Source organism: Equus przewalskii, chromosome 10 (assembly GCF_037783145.1).
Source record: "Equus przewalskii isolate Varuska chromosome 10, EquPr2, whole genome shotgun sequence".
Lineage (NCBI taxonomy): Eukaryota > Metazoa > Chordata > Mammalia > Perissodactyla > Equidae > Equus > Equus przewalskii.
The window spans coordinates 20,210,403-20,227,300 of record NC_091840.1 but is presented as its reverse complement, the minus strand read 5'-3'; the positions used below and the strand labels follow the sequence as shown (position 1 = coordinate 20,227,300).

The following is a 16,898-nucleotide window of genomic DNA, read 5'->3' as shown; positions in this document are numbered from 1 at the left end:
TGTGCCTCACTTTCTTCTCCTGTAAAATGGGGACAGTAATAAAATCTACCTCAGGACTTTTATGAGGATTAAATGAGTTAATCCATGTAATTTTCCAAAACTAGTTCTTGGCACTTTGTAAATGCTCAAAGAATGATAGCCAGTATTTAATATTTTATTAACCAGCATCTACCAGGTGTTTCAGTTACTACATAGTAAATCACCCTATAGCTTGGTGGCCTAAAACCATTTTATTTACTCCTTATTCTGTAGGATGGCCATCTGGGCTGGGCTCAGTTGGGCAGTTCTTCTGCTGGAGTCACCTGGGTCACTCACATGGCTGCAGGTATCTGGCAGATGGACTGGGGCTGGATGGTCTAAGATGGCCTCACTCACGTGTCCAGCAGGTGGGGCTGGCTGTCAGGTCACGTGTTACAGCAACATGTCTCCAGCAGGTTGGTCTGGACTTCTCCCCTTTGTGGTCCAGGGTTCTGACTGTAGCCTAAAGAGGACGAGCCCTAGAGAACAAATGCTTTTCAAGCCTCTTCTTGCATCATATTTGCTAATGTCCTATTGGCCAAGGCACAAGATCAAGCTCAGATTCGAAGGATGGAGACATAAATTTCACATCTTGATGGGAAGAGAGGCAAACAATGCAAAGGGATGTGTGTCAGGGATGGGAGGGACCATCACAGCTATACAAACCACACTGGGCACCAGACATGCAAGCAGAGCTCATTTCTGGAGGCAGGAAGGGATGTTTTCTTGGCCCTCAGGCTCAGGATAGCAGAAAAAAGGTTAAGACATACGTGTAAAACAACTGTAATGCAACGCTGGAACATGCCAAGTGCTCCAAGATAGGAACAGTTAAGTTCTAGAGGAGTTCAGGTTAAAGTGATCCTTTACAGCTGACAAGGGCTGGGCTTCAGTGGGTAGGGAAGACTATATTAGCTTGGCCTTGAATATGGTTAGAATCTGGACATGTGGAGATGGAGAAAATGATATTCCAAGTGGAGAGAAAAGCAAATTTAGAAAAAACAAGTCATGTCTGGGAAATGCAAACCCATCTAATATATATCTGGAGTAAGAGGTCCACGAAGGGGACTGCAAGACATAAGGCTGGAAAGATAACCTGGGGTCCAATTGTGGGTGAGCTTGAATTTGAACTTCATTCTGTAGGCAATGGGGAGCCTGGGTATTTTTCAGATGACAAGTGAAAAGAACTGTGTTGTAAGAAGCCTCCTTTGACAGTAGTCTGTAGGCTGGTTTGGGCAGGGGAGCCAAAAGGGGAGTAGGAGGTCACTAAATAATGAAAGGACTAGCAGGCCTAGGCAGAGGGATTGAGGAGAGGCCACAAGAGTAGAAAATATATGCTCAGAACCTGATGAATGACTGCAAATGGGGCGTGAGGAGGCGTCAAGGATGACGCGAGGTTGCCAGGCTCAGTGCCTCTAGGATGGCAGAGAGGGAGGAGATGCATTTACAAAGCAGGGAAATCTAGAGGAAGAACAGGTGTGGAAGGAATTTGAGAAACATATGGGACGTCCAGGTGGTGTTCAAGCGGGGTCCGCCATCACGGACCCATCACTGCGGGAGGAGGAAGAGGAGAAAGGAGAAGACAGTTAGTGACATTGAACACAGCGAGGTGGGGTGTTTCAAAGCAGTTGTCTGTCAAAAGTGTCAGATGTGGCCAAAGATCAAGGAAGAAGAAGGATGAGAAAAGGCCAACCAGCAGATTTGACAGTGAGAAGGTCACCACGACTTCCCAGTAAAGCAGAGGAGGCTGAAGTTGCAGAGGATGGAGGAGGGGGCGACAGGTATCCTGCTTTCTGGAATTCAGAGTTGGAGAGATCTCCTGGACTTACGTGACCCTAGTGCTGCCTTCCTTCCATTTCAAACCTACTAAAGTGAAGAAAATGTTTAAAATCTTAAAAATAAAACAAACACTGCCTTTCCTTTCCATCCTAAAAGAGAGAGGCATGCTAGACTCTCCTTGCCTTCTCCCTCTCTCTCCCACCCCCTGGCTGGTGATCAGACATTGTCACGACTCATGTCCAGGGAGACAGGCGTTGGCGGGACAGACGGCTGTTTACTTCCTAGCAGAGGTCTGTTGTGTTTTCATAGCTCAGAATAGTTCCTTTGCCCTCTCCAGGCCAGTGAGGCGGCGGGGGAGTGCAAATCCCACTGTTTGTTTTCATAATTCCAGGCCTCACTTCATCCTCTTTCTCTGCATCACAGTCCTCATTTGGGAACTCTCAGAGGGGGTAAGGTTTGGGTTAAGAGGGTCCAAGACTACTAATTTCCTAATTATGTCCCCTAGCTGGGCTCCAGAGGAGGGAAGGACTAATAACCGACTGCACAGCATGGGTGTTTTGGTTGGGATGAAAATTCCTCAGCTATTTAAGAAAGAGTTGATTAAAGAATTACAGGGCAGAGCTGAGGGAGAAAAAAACAAGGAGGAAGAGAAGAGGGTGTAAGAGATGACCCCCTCCCCCAATCTGGGTCTTGCCTGGGTGCCAGGCTCAACCTAGGGAGCTGACTTCCACTCAAGGACTGTGGGGGCCTCTCTGACTCCCAGGGCACCTCAGGTTGTGCTGGGTTCTGGCAGCACCGGTGTTTGGAAGGTACCCTCAGATGGCAGGAAGAATTGGCTTCATGGAATACTCTTCCAAATTCTTTGAATTTTTTTAACTAGGTGAATATATTACTTTTGAAAATGTTTTGATTAAAAAAATACGAGCACATTTATCTTTTCCTTCTGGCAATGATGAATCATTTACTGTACTTCTGTCAGGGAATCAAAAGTCAGACCCCACCTCCTTGGAGCTACTTTCAAAGGAGCACCAAAGACTCAGAGAATGCTAAAACTGAAAGGAGGATGAGGGTCACCAAGTCTTATTTTGCCATTAACAAAAGTAAAACCCAGAGCACTCCAGTGACTTGGCCAAGGTCACACAGCTCTTTGATCTTCCTATTTAATCTTTTGTTTTTCCTTTTAAATCCTAGCCATGGCAGTGGGGAGGGGGGAGTCTCCTGGGCTGCCTGCTGGAGGCTTGAGGGTGTTTTGGAGACGCTTCTGAGGAAAACCAAGATGCTCTTTCCTCCTCCACACCCACTTCCTACTCCTCCACCCCCCCCACCCGTGTCCCCACCTCACTCCACGCCCCACCAGGTTGAGCTATGGCTGAGCCGTTGATGACTTAGTTCCCTCCCCTCCTTCTTCAGTTGGTCCCAATTCTTCCAAAGAGTCCATGAGTTGAAGCTGGGAGGGATGGCAGTTGGGGCTGAATCCTTAGCTCGACTCACACTTTCCACCTCTCCTCAGACAGCCCCTTTTTGCCTCTGGAGTACAGACCAGGATGAAGGGTAAATGAGCTTTTTCCCAATAGTCCCCCCCACTATTTGGTGGTGACTCTGCCTCTCCTGTGCACCGTTAACAAAATTTAACTCCTGGCAGGATGGATCAAATCTGACAGCAAGAATGTTTCCTAGCTACCAGAGCGGTTTGGCCCTGCCAAAGCGTTGATGGGAGGGTGGGAGAAGCGTTTACCATCTGGTCAAGAGAGAGCTCGTTAACCATTTGCAGAAACAGGCGTCTCTGGAGGGGACAACAGCTTCTTTGGGGACAGGGGTTAAGGCAGAAAAAGAAGAGGAAGAGGATGGTCAGTCTGTGCTGCCCACAAAGGCTCCCGGATTCATTTGATTGATTTGCCTCCTGGCGTGGCAGGAAGAAGGTAATGAGCGGGGAGTTCTTAACCGTTTACAGAGAAGCAAATGCCCTCTGATATTTTTCTGTGAACAAAATGTCCAGCCCATCCTGAGACGTGCAGCACGCTCCCCTCACCTGGTCAGTGGATGCACAGTTCAAGGTCCTGAAGCTGAACTTTCTCACCACCCTGGAGATAAGTCAGCCATTTTCACTGGCTATCAATGATTAATCCTCCCTCCACCTGTTTGTCTTAACATGTTTTTGTAAAAAAATCAACTGGATCACTCACTTAAAATGTGATAGCAGTTGATCCAGCCAGTTTCTACTGTCTACCCCTAAATGCCTCCTCTACTGATCACTTGGTAGGAAAAAAAGCACCTGAAAAGAAATAAAGAAAAAAATTAAAAACCGTATATCTTTCAGTTTGAGCTGTAATCCTCCAGAGAAATCTACCCTGCTGCTTAGACAAAGCATCGGATCGAAGCTGGGGTTCGCATCCTGACTACCGTGTGCAGAAAAGACCCATCCTAGTGATAACAGCTGGGCAAAGTAAAGGCAGCTCCTCTCTCAACAGAACCCAGAGCCCGAGCCAGAATAGAGGAGTTGGCCGCAGGGAAAGTCAGAATTTCTTTTTGGTAATAAATGCAATTTTTGGATGAGGTATGTGGTGAATTATGGCTCCTTGCTCTTTGCTTTCCTGTCAGCAAATGAACTTGTTTGAGTGAATGAGTCAAATGTGCTCTGGAAGACGAAGGTGCCAGGACACTGGAACCAGCTGCCCTCATTTAACGGCAGACCAGACTACTTTCTGGCACCTTTCCTTCCTGTACTTCCCAGACCAAGATCCTCAAAGCTCTGAATTTCTGTTTGTGGAGAAAGTGCCTTAGGAGTGCCTGGCTAGTGTACTGTCGAAGAGGGGCCCGTATAATTTTCCATCTTTGTTGCTTCCCAGCCTCAGCTGATCGTTTCCCCAGAGAGCATTAAGAAGCCTTGAGTCACCTCCACTGAGGACAAAATAATAGGGAGCTCACTTATATTTGTACAAATGGGTTCAATTTTGCTCAAAGGATCCCCCAGTTGACATAGTTAGTTAGTAAATGTCTGGCCTCCCTGCCACTAGAGTGTCAAGGTTCAGGAGGACAGCTAGGTTTAACTTTGAATTCCTCAGAGAACTGGGCGTGTGTCCTGCTCAGGAAATGTTTGTCAAATTAAACTGGAGACCTTCTTGACAGGGAAAAAGACAGCAGTTGGAGGGAGGTGAGGGAATCCCCTCTCTGGAGATAGTTCTGTAAATGAGTGAATTCTCTCCAAAATCTCCAGGCGCTCAAATGCTTCGTCCACAATATTCACTTCAAATACGCACAAGTCCTCTGAGGATTTGAGAACGCCACAATTTCTCTCTTTAGTCAGCTTTCTAGCAGGCTCAGGTCCTTTGGGGCCTTCCTCTTTCCGCACATAATAAAAATTTGCTGGAGGCAGCAGGAAAGGGCTGGAAGGTAGAAAGGTGGAGACTAGCAAGAAGTCTCATGACATACAAAATTGCTCTGACCAAGAGGATCCCCCTGCCTGGCAGGCAGCCTGCCAGAGGGCCTCTCCCACTGCCCTGTGTGCCCAGAATTGAATATCAGCTCCATCACGACTCCTTATCAACACAAGCATTCTCACTGAGAAGATGGGGCTCTCCATACGCTGCACACATGATGGAACCCCGCTCGACCCAGAGACTCTGGCTCCTAGCAGCCCTGTGGAGACGCATAGAAATTCCAGCCCCCAGGATCACGGCAATAGTTACTCAATACTTTCAAGGAAGAGGGTAGAGGGAAAAAAAGAGCCATCTCTTCTGGTGGGGTCCACAACCCATGGCCTAGCAGTCCTAGCATTGCGGAACACCCCCCCCCGCCCCCCCCCCGCCATGACAACACTGCCAAGTACATGCTTCATTTGCAGCCCACCCGCAGCCACCACCACCACCATTACCTGCTCCTCAGTCTGGAGGTGGCAAGACAGAGTTGCTTGGACCAGCAGAGACAATGTGGTCAAGGGCAGTTGGAGTCCACTTGAGCTGGGTGAGAGCCCTGGGGGGTGGGGGTGAGACTCCAGACCATACCTCCCGGAAGATGTTTTAATCATTCCCAGCGTGGAATGTTGTCAACCTTTGCTACAGACTCAGCTCTGGGTTTCTTTTCCCTGTCCCCAATCTACCCCTCACAAGGCAATATGGACTTGCTGATGGGAAATGCAAGCGGGTTTTCAAAAGCTTTATTGCCACTAGCTCTTATCCTTGAAAATGTATCAGTTCGTCACCTGATTCACCCCCTGATCCCCTCAGAGTTCCACGTAACCCAAGTGTGTGAGGGTTTGGTCTCTGCACTGCTGCAGGATGATTTCTGCTCGTGCAGGTGAGCAGGCAGCATCGTTTCTCATAACCTGGCATTGGTTACTTTTACTTATTCCTTGTCTACATCCATGGCTATAGTAAAATTATATTGACTTCCTGGTGATTGTTTGTGTGTGTGTGTGTGTGTGTGTACAAATGAAAGAAAGCTCCAAATACAGAAGCCCTTTCCAGAGTCCCTAGTCACCAGTTTGCTGGTGTTTTTATTAGAACCGCATATTCATCATATTGTTTTTGCATGAACATACATTCATTCTAACGCTTAAACTTATGTGTTAAAACCCCACATGTCCTAACTTTAAGAGCATTAAATGAATTTAATCAGTGCATTCAGAGATGATTATTTTCTGGCCCTAAGAGATATGGAGCCAATATTGGGAAGAGGGTTTGATCTCCCAAACCAGAAGCATTTCCTAGACCCTAAGGCAGTTAAGAAAGGCCCAGCAAGGTGGCAGTTCCCAGTACAATAGAACTCACTGTATTTTAAAATTAATGACTTAAAATTTGAATAGCTAGAGCATCGGGACTTTTCTTTGTACTAAAATAAAGTGCAGTGCAGACTTGGGAAATCAGGCATCTTTGCAAGAACCATGGTGGATCTAGATTCTGTCCTGGGTCTCTGGCCCAGTTTCGGAACCAGAGGGCAGCCCCTTGCCCTGTCAAGCCGCATGCCAAGGTTAATAATTGGCCCTGCCGAGCACATTGCCGATCAGGCCGTTCTTGTGTGCCTGTTTTTCTATTTTACGTAAATCACCCTGAACATGTTTGCATCAACCTACTGATGATGCACCTTTGATCAATAAATTTTAGACAAAAGTGGTTTTTGAGTCCAAAGATCAGGGTTGGGTTGACCTGCAGACTTGATCCAGGGTGTATAAAACAGAGGCAAGGCACAGGCTGATAGCAGAGCAATCACCACCACGTCTGATATAACTACAAGAGCTCAGCTGAAGCCTTCCCGAAGGGCCAGAGAGTGAGGATGGAGGAAGGAATGAACATTCTCCATGACTTTGGGATCCAGTCAACTCGCTACCTCCAGGTGAATTACCAGGACTGCCAGGATTGGTTCATCTTGGTGTCCGTGATTGCTGACCTCAGGAATGCCTTCTACGTCCTCTTCCCCATCTGGTTCCATCTTCGAGAAGCTGTGGGCATCAAGCTCCTCTGGGTAGCTGTGATTGGAGACTGGCTCAACCTTGTCTTTAAGTGGTGAGTAGGAGCCAGACAGAGGAGGTCGGCAAGGGAAGAGGCTGGCATTCTCTCTGGAATTATCTGTCCATTGGAAGTTGCCTTCTCCATACTATTCAGGAAGCCACAGATTACTCTCCTCCTGACTTTGGATCATCTAAAGAAAGAGGGAAGACAGAGGAAACCCTGTCAGTGAGTTGAAAATACAGGAAAGGCTATTTCATATGGATGGAAGGCCAGCTGGACGCTGAAAACTCTGAATTACAGACTATAAGGAAAGAAACATAGTTTTATGACTGAAGCAGGATAGCCAACATGAAGATAGACGTATGAAAGAAAGATGATTTATGAAAAAAGGAAACACAATGATAATTTAAAAACCAGCTGTGTGGAGTAGTGAGGAATAACCCAGAGAACTGGGCTCCAGCCTTATTCAGCTACCTACCAGCTCTGTGTCCTGGGCAAGTCACAGCAACTCTCTGAGTTTCTGTTTTATAATCTGTAAACTTAGGTTATCTCTGGGACCTTAATAATAATCGTAGTTAACACTTATTGAACATTTAATATGTGCCAGGCCATGTGCTAAGTGCTTTTCTGTGGGGTGGTTACCACTATATTACAGGTGAAGAGACCGAGGCACTGGGTTAAGTGACTAGACCAACACTGGTAGTAAATGTCAGAGACAGGATTTCAGCCCAGGCAGGCTGGCTTCAGAGGCAAGGCTCTTAAGAACTATGTTATATCCAGCGTTAGTGTTTGCCCATTTCTACTGTGTATATATTCCCCTTATGGCCACTTTCAAGCTACCAGTGGGTCCAGCTTGCAAAAATCCTGAATATTTTGCAGTTATTAGCCAGTACCAGCTGACTCTAGCACATTACTGGTTTGGCTTCTATTTCCTGTCTAGAAAATGAAGAAGTTGGACCAGTTGCCCTCTAAGACCTTTATCATCCCTAAAACTATCTGTGTCTACTGTCAGGTGATTCTTTTTTTTCCAGCTTTATTTATAAATAATTGACATACATCACTGTATAAGTTTAAGGCATATAGCACAATATATATTATGAAATGATGACTAGAATAGGTTCTTCTAACATCCATCTTCTCACACAGAAGCGATTCTTAAGATCTTTTCCAGTTCTAATATTCTTTGGCCGTAGACAATAAAAGTTCTTTAGAGTAGAAAAAAAGTTGTTATTGGGCTCAGAAGCCCAAGGCATATTGATGGCATTCTGAAACTTCTGTTGAAAAATCTGAGTTTAGTCTGTAATGTCCCTATTCAACAGCATGACCCTAAAAAAATTAAAAAATAGGGGCCAGCCCTGTGGCCAAGTGGTGAAGTTCACGTGCCCCATTTTGGTGGCCTGGGGTTTGCCTGTTTGGATCCTGGGCATGGACCTACACACTGTTCATCAAGCCATGCTAGCAGCGTCCCACACAGAGGAACTAGAATGACCTATAACTAGGATATACAACTGTGTACTGGGGCTTTGGGGAGTAAAAAAAAAGAAGATTGGCAACAGACGTTACCTCAGGGCCAATCTTCAAAAAAAAATTAATAAATAAAAAGTTATTCCAAACAGCTGATCTCAATTAAAGCACCATGGATTTTCTGAGTTGGCAGAGGACAGAGCTAGTGGCTGTCCCCGATTTTGGTGAGAAATCACCATTCCACCACCACAGGGAAAAGGAGGCATCCTGACTGATCTTTGACCTCGACACCTGTTTCCACAATGAAAAACTTATCTAGTACTTTTAAAGAGGAAGTGGTTTGCCTGAGATAGCCTGTTTCAAAGCAGAGAGGATACAAAGCAAACACCTAAGGTTATGTATGTCCTTACAGAGAGCAATTCTGATGGCAACACAGTGGCCACGTCTCCTGGGGCGCTTGTCCTTGGGGCTGGGGCACATTCTCCGGTGTCAGAGGAAACGCAAGACTCACTGAGGCCTGAAGAAAGAGAAGAGGAACCTGGGAAGCTCTGCGAGTCCAGGCTGCAAACTGTAGCTCCACACGCATCCTTCCGGGACAAATTTGTCTTGGGGTTTAAAAAAAGTCACATAGCTGCCATCAATATGGTCTTGGGTTAGTTATTCATGCTCGAGTAAATAAGAAATTCAAATAATTAAAAATTCTAAAGTTTTATAAAGGATCTATCGTAAAAAGTCTACTCCCCTCCCCCCAGCCACCCAGATCCCCTTCTTGGAGGCAACTGGTGCTACCAGCTTTCTGTTTAGCATCACATGGATATTCTCCTCGAGCTACTCTCTCTTCTTGAAGGTATGAGCTTCTGGCAAAAGGGTTCCCTCAGTAACTCCAGATACCGGTTCTACTTTTCTACAGGATTCTCTTCGGACAGCGCCCGTACTGGTGGGTCCTGGACACCGACTACTACAGAAACACCTCCGTGCCGCTGATCAAGCAGTTCCCGATCACCTGTGAGACTGGCCCAGGTGAGAGTCCCGACCCCTGCAGAGACAGAAACGGGGTGGACCTTGCTCATTGTGGACACCTATCTACATTCGTTGTGGATGAAGCTGTCCTTGAGGGGACATGAGGAGAGCCACTCTGAGCTTTTGTCATGGTCTTCAATTTGGTACAACTGCATTTTAATTCGCTTCAAGAAGGCCTTCCTGAATAGCATATTACTGCTACTTTGGAAATCTGCCATATGTTTCCAGAACCTAGATTGCTAGTCCAGAGAAGCAAAGACACCCTCACGGGCAAAGGGCTCCTGAGAGTAACTGTGCTATGGCCCTTTGTCCAGGGCAGGGAAAGCAGTAGAGGCCTGAGCCCCTTCCCAAAGGCCTGGCCCAATAGAAGTGTCCTCCTGAGCTAACCGTCCACTCCCACCCCCGGCCTGTATTTTACTAGTTACAGCCAGACAAGTATGGCTCAGTCGAATGACAGATTCCGTTTTCAGGAGGTAATAGGGATATTCAACCCTTTGGTTCACCCTTAGGTCTTGGTGCTCGCATCCCTTCCTCAGGGACCTTATCCTGACTCCCAAACTCAGCACAGCCCATAGTTATATGTTCTCACAAACCCTTTGTTCACTTCAGAGCATAGTCATTCATTCGGATGTTATTTATTGAGCACTTACTCTGTGCCAGACACTGTTCTAGGTACTTGCAATACCTCAGTGAATAAAATGAACGAAGATCCCTGCCCTTGCAGAGCTGAAATTTGAAGGGTGTGTGTGTGTCCAATATACAAAAATCATAATACAAAAGTAAAATATACAGGATATTAGAAGATGATAATTCACAAGAAGAAAGAAGAGGAGGAGAAGAACAGAGAAGAGAAGAGAAAAGGCTTTACCTATGGCGCTCCCTGGAAAGCAGACTCAGATGGAGATTAGCATGCAACGTGGCTACACTCAGGAGCAACGCTTGTGGAGGGAAGGGACAGAAGCTGACTGGGCAGAAGGAGAAGTCTGGCTGTGATTCAGTCTCAGCCGACCCCACGGGGAGCTCTGAAGGTGGAGATGGCCCTATAGATTTGCCCTGAGTTGGGTCAACGGGACCAGACCCTTACACCCCAATACAGACCAGTGACTGGGTGCAGGCCATCCCCAGGGAGAGGGTAACCCTGATCAAGGTGGCTCTCTTCCGCTTAGGGCAATGCTGGAGAGCTGAGGGCCATCTGTGACCACATGCTCAACAGCTAGGAAAATAAGTCCTTCAGTCCAGAAGGGGATCTGGGGGGTGAATCTCAGGACCCTCTACCTCTCAAGGTAGAGGGATCAGGAATGAGAACTAGTTGCAGTGTTAAATCGGGTGGTCAGTGTAGGACTCACTGAGAAGGTGAGATTTGAGCAAAAACTTGAAGGAGGCAAGGGAATTAGCCAGTAAATTTCTGGAGGAAGGGATTTTTGGCCAGAAAGATTAACAATGCAAAGACCCTGAGGTGGGAGCATGTTTAAAGGAGAGCAATGAGACCAGCATGGCCAAGCAGAGTGAGCAAGGAGAGAGTGGAAGACAGGTAATGGAGAGCAGATCAGTTTGCGGTTATACATCCAGCATGCTGATCTTTCGTGTAATCTCTAGACTGTCTATAACCATAAGAACCACACTTGTCTGTTTTTGTGCTCGCCACTGTACTCCCAGAGCCCAGCACAGTGCCAGGCATTTAGTAGGAGCTCTGTAGATATTTGTTAAATAAATGACTAAATGAATAAATGAATGGATGGCAGGATGGATGGATGGCAGGATAGATGGATGGATGATAAGATGGATGGATGGATGGATGGATAGATGAATGGATGGATAAATGACACCCCCTAGCAGTCTCCCAGTTGAAGACTTTTCACCGTTAGTCCATTCATTCATCTCTTTTCTGCCTTTTAGGGAGTCCCTCTGGCCATGCCATGGGTACAGCAGGTGTATACTATGTGATGGTCACATCCGCCCTCTCTATCTTTCGGGGAAAGAAAAAGGCAACCTACAGATTTTGGTAAGAACTCAGCACTGCGGTGTGGGCAGGAGGTGGTCTCTCTGTAGCTGACACACCACTTGCTCTTCCTCACATTCCCCCAGCCCGTCCCATACCTTGGGTTGGTACAGATAAGAGTTGTGGCATTTCTGCTGAGGGTGAACGTTAGAGTCACAGAATATCAGAGTTGAAAAGGACCCATGAGTTCAATGCCTAATTTTACAGATAAGGAAACAAGGTCTAACACAGTAAAGGGGCTTCTTGAGATCAGGTAGTGAGGTCGTGGCAAGGTTTAAATAAAAACCCATTTCTGTACTGACCACAGAGTCCCCCAGTCCAGGTTAAAATAAACAGAGAAACATAAGATATTCCTACTACAGGAAATTCTGGGTAGGCAGCCACTGTGTAACTCCTTAATTATCAAACACATAAAATAAGGAGGTTAAAATTCACATATGCTAGGGTTTTCCACGTGCCACGGGCATCTTTGAGCTTCTGAGTAGGGATTTCAACTTACAAAAATTCCACTGACGGCACCTAAGTTTGCCAGGCTCCAGCATTCCTGCCAGGGCTATTCTCTTTGCTGAAGGATCTGTGTCTGTATTCTGTTATGGCTACCTCTTCCGTTGCAGGTGCTTGAACATCATTTTGTGGTTGGGATTCTGGGCCGTACAGCTGAACGTCTGTCTGTCACGAATCTACCTTGCTGCTCATTTCCCCCATCAGGTTGTTGCTGGAGTCTTGTCAGGTATCAGCTGCTCTGGCTCCCTTTGCCCCTCCCTCCCCCGCCTATCCCATTTCTCCCTCATCAGGACAAAATCCCAGCATTCAAGCCATGTTCTATGTGCAGTCAATGATGTTAGCATTTCAGTGGGTTGAAAGTCAAGAGGAGGTGATTTGCAATGGTTAATTTCTATAGGAGTGCCCAGGTCGACACCATTAGATGTGTTCCAGGAAAGCTGCAAAATTAACACTATACAACTGAATTAGCTTGAAATCTCTGAGCTTTTTGTATTCTTTATTTCTTACTCATCTTCAATTGGAAGCAGCCCCTAGTTTGGCTTTAAGGGAATCTACCAAGTTTATAACAAATGAACAGTGTCCTAGGTAAACTCTTTCACTAAATTTATTTGCAAACCTAATAGATACCACAGTTGGTCTTTTTCACATGTTCAGAGTTTTGAATACTTGTGTTTTCTTAGATCCAGTTAATAAGGGGCAGGAAAGACAGGTTAAGGGTACGAAAGAATTTCTTGGCTTTGTGGGAGGCACTGAAATATCAGACCTTAGAGAAATTGTAGAATTTTTTCCCCTGGAGATCTGTAAGAGCAGAATACTCACAGGAGCGTTACAAGAAGAGTGTTGAGAACAAGGGAGATAACGGTTTCATGGCAACCACAAACTAACAGCATTTAGTACTGGGTTCCATGCTTGAGGAAGATCCTGGAAACCAAGATGCATGAAAGAGCTGGGAATGTTTAGGTTCGAGAGGAGAATAACTATCTTCAAATGTGTTAAAGAGGCTCTAGATTTACAACTTAACTCCTGTGGAAAGAACTGAGACCAACAGACGACATTAGAGGGGGACAGATGTCGGCTTAGCACAGGAAGAATCAATCCATTCAAAGATGAAATGCGCTGCACGAGTGGGGGTGAGCTCTCCACTGCTGAGGGTATTCACTTAGAGACAATGAGGACCCCCTGACAGGAGACAGGCATATGGTGGGAGCATGTGTATGACATTACTCTTCCATCTGAAAGTCTATGGTTGAGGACAGGCTGGAGTCCCATATGGAAATGAACGAGGTGACCCTCTAATCTAGAGTCCGTGATTTAATGCTACAATGGCAGGACAGATAACATGTCACCCATTGCTCCAAACCCACCTCTAGCTGAAGGTCCAGAGTCTTCCCTGTTTCTCACAGTCGTTCTTTCTTCCGCTTAGGTATTGCTGTTGCTGAAACTTTCTGCCGTATTCAGAGCATCTACAATGCCAGTCTCAAGAAATATTTTCTCATTACCTTCTTCCTGTTCAGTTTTGCCATTGGATTTTACCTGCTGCTAAAGGGGCTGGGTGTAGACCTCCTGTGGACTCTAGAGAAAGCCAAGAGATGGTGTGAGCAGCCAGAATGGGTTCACATTGACACCACGCCTTTCGCCAGTCTCTTCAAGAACCTGGGGACCCTCTTTGGCCTGGGGTTGGCTCTCAACTCCAGCATGTACAGGGAGAGCTGCAAGGGCAAGCTTAGCAAGTGCTTCCCGTTCCGCCTCAGCTGCATCCTGGCCTCCCTTGTGCTCCTGCATCTCTTTGACTCTTTGAAACCCCCATCCCAAACCGAGTTGATCTTCTACGTCCTGTCCTTCTGCAAGAGTGCGGCAGTGCCCCTGGCATCTGTCAGTCTCATCCCCTACTGCCTCGCCTGGGTACTGGGCCAGCCGGAGAAGAAGTCTTTGTGAGGGATATGGAGTCTTCAGTACTTAAAGTCAACGACTGTGCCAAGGATTGAGGGTGGCTAGGGTCTTCTGCAAGCCCATTTTGAGGCCAGAGGTGTTAGAGTCAGCTCAGGCCACCTCCTTCCTCCTTTGCAAGTCTAATTATATTGGGTGATATTTTTTGAAAAGCTAACATGGTTATTTGAGGAAGCCTCATCTGTTAGAAGTTGGGTTGTTCTGGATTTTTTCTGAAGACTTACTTGTTGTTCTTTCAGATATACAAAAGCAAGACGTCCAGGCAGGGCCAACTCACAAGCCCAGGCTGGGGATCCCAACTGAGAATTTTCTACTCCTGCTCATCCTTAACCAGAAAAGGAGAAAAGAGCTGTGGATTTGATATGGAAAGAAGGATGGATTAAAGAGGATTTTTTTAGCATCTTGCATATCAAGCAAATTATGTCAAAGAATATCTAAATGGCTTTGATTATACTTGAATCTTTAGGTAAGGGACCCTCCATCGTGGGGGACCAACTTAAAGTATAACTAATGGGTGGTTAGTCGGGTAATTCTGCTTCTTGTATTTTTCTATTACATGTCCATGGTCATTGCACGGCTCCGGTGACATAGATTTGTGCTGGGTCAGAACATTCAGGCACGGTCTGCTTCCCCTTTATCGCATTAGACCTTACTCCTTATTAGCCCAGCTCGGCTTTCCCCAGAATTTTCCACTGGCTCCACACCCACCCTGCTGGAGCCTCAGATGCCTAAAGGCGACTCTGTGGTGGTGCTTTTGTATGTTTCAGTTAAGCTCTGAAATCTTGGGCAAAAAGGCAAGGAGAGGGTAAGGAGAGGCAAGGATTCCTCTCTCCAGACGGTCACTCCAATGTTACTTTTGATTCCCGGAGGGTAAATATGACTCCTTTCTCTATCCCAAGCCAACCAAGAGCACATTCTTGGAGGAAAAGCCAGCGCCTCCTTGCCTGTCTCAGTCTCAGCTGATTTGCAGAATATATCCTAAAAAAAAGAAATATATTGAAGCCTATTTATTTGAGAGTCCTTGTTTTTGTTACTAATTATATAGTTCACCACATATTGTCATTCACGCCAACCATCCTGGTCATAACATCTTTGAAAAGAAAAATATATGTATGCATTATTTTATTAAAACAACATCTTATTTAAGAATTGTCTTGTTGATTACTATATTTTAGACACAATGTGATGTGAAGCTTCTAATTCTAGCTCAGCTAAATTTCTAGCTCTTTCTCTATTTCCCTAAACAAATAATTTAGTTTCTGTGTATCTATGATTTCCCCTTGGAGAAGGAAAGTGCTTTATCTTGGGTTGGCCAGGAGTCTCAGCAGGGGCGGGGAATCTTATAAAGTGTCCGCAGGAAGAGCTGAGCACATCAACACAGGCACAATATCAGCACAGAACCAGAAAGATCCAGAGTTGGCCAAGACTCAGCATTAGTTACCAGACCACAGGTCAGCAGGCGTTGCCCTATGGGATCAAACTGCAACTTGAGGGCAGACAGGCAGGGTCATTACCAAACTAAGCAATCAGGGAATGTAAGAAGTAGCAGCAGAACAAGACTGGGCAGACTGTGGAATTCAGCAACCCAGTGTCAGCAAGGTTTTGTGTTATAGTTAAAGAAAGTCTGAACAGGGCAAGTCACAGCACCAAGGAGTGCTCCAGGGAGCTATTGCAGGTTTCTCCACTGAATGATTTATTCCATCCCGGATGCGGAGTCCCTCCTCTAAAGGCCTTGACTCATCAGCATAACCCTGGTCTGCTGAGGGTAAGATCTACTCACTTCAGAACCTTGGAATGTGTATATTTAGGGGAAGTTAATTTCTTCATGGGGCCGTCAGGCCCCTCAGAGACTCTAATGGTCTCACTGAGGGAGAAGGGAAATGGCCTTGTTCTGTCTGACTTGTGCCCCACTGCTTAGGCATTGCTCCCACTCTTGATGATTTATTTGCTCTCAGGGACCAAGTCCAGGTTCCTTGCAATAGGATTCTGGCAGAAGGTAAATGGTATCCCTGCCCCGGGCAGTTGGTGAGGTTCATAAGGGCACATAATAACAGACAAAATTTATTGAGTGCCTACTATATGCCAGGCTTTGTACATGTATTTTATTTATTTACACAATTAACTAACTTAATTCTCCCACCATCTCTGTGAGGTGGGTGCTATCATTTGTCCTCACATTACATATGAATAGGCACAGAGGGGTTAGGTATCTTGCTTAGAATGGTGAAGCCAGTTTAAGAACCAGGCAGTCTAACTCCAGAGTCCATGCTCAACCCTATACCCCCCTCACACCCATACCCCAGGGAAACCAGTAAGACGGGTGGCTGTTTCAAACCGTCCTTCAGATATGAGATGTGACTCTTAATTCAGACCAGAAGAATTTGATTTCTTGTGGGCATTATAATCCTTAGGCTGATCCTCTCAGTAAACTAGTATTAGTTTCTAAATATGAAGATACCATATTTCAAAGGTAATTCTGTAAAATAACTATTAGAACAGGCAAAACCATGTTAGTTTAACAGCAGTGTCTACAACAACTTTAGCTCTTTCTTTTCCTTCTTTCAAGACATAGTTTTGAGTCATGTTCAGAATATATGGGTCAGACAGTAAGTAACTTACTATTTCTACAATCAAGAAAGAGCAAGAAGATAGAATTACCACAAAGAACTTTTGGTATAGACCCATATACAGGGGTAGAAAATCAAGAGACATAGTGGAAGATTGTT

At 45.8% G+C, this 16,898-nt stretch overlaps 1 protein-coding gene across 2 annotated transcripts; it reads left to right on the top strand.

The window, feature by feature from the left end:
• Nucleotides 1-6,821: 6,821 nt before the first annotated feature.
• On the top strand, nucleotides 6,822-15,948 carry G6PC1 (glucose-6-phosphatase catalytic subunit 1). 2 transcript variants are annotated; one of them, XM_008519158.2, is made up of 5 exons: nucleotides 6,822-7,292; nucleotides 9,613-9,722; nucleotides 11,619-11,724; nucleotides 12,336-12,451; nucleotides 13,649-15,948. In XM_008519158.2, exons 1-5 carry the CDS (start codon nucleotides 7,063-7,065, stop codon nucleotides 14,158-14,160), a joined length of 1,074 nt encoding a protein of 357 aa, XP_008517380.2. In that variant the 5' UTR covers nucleotides 6,822-7,062; the 3' UTR covers nucleotides 14,161-15,948. The 2 variants fall into 2 exon arrangements, with proteins under 2 accessions (XP_008517380.2, XP_008517381.2); XM_008519159.2 differs by having other exon boundaries at nucleotides 6,956-7,122.
• The last annotated feature ends 950 nt before the right edge of the window (nucleotides 15,949-16,898 follow it).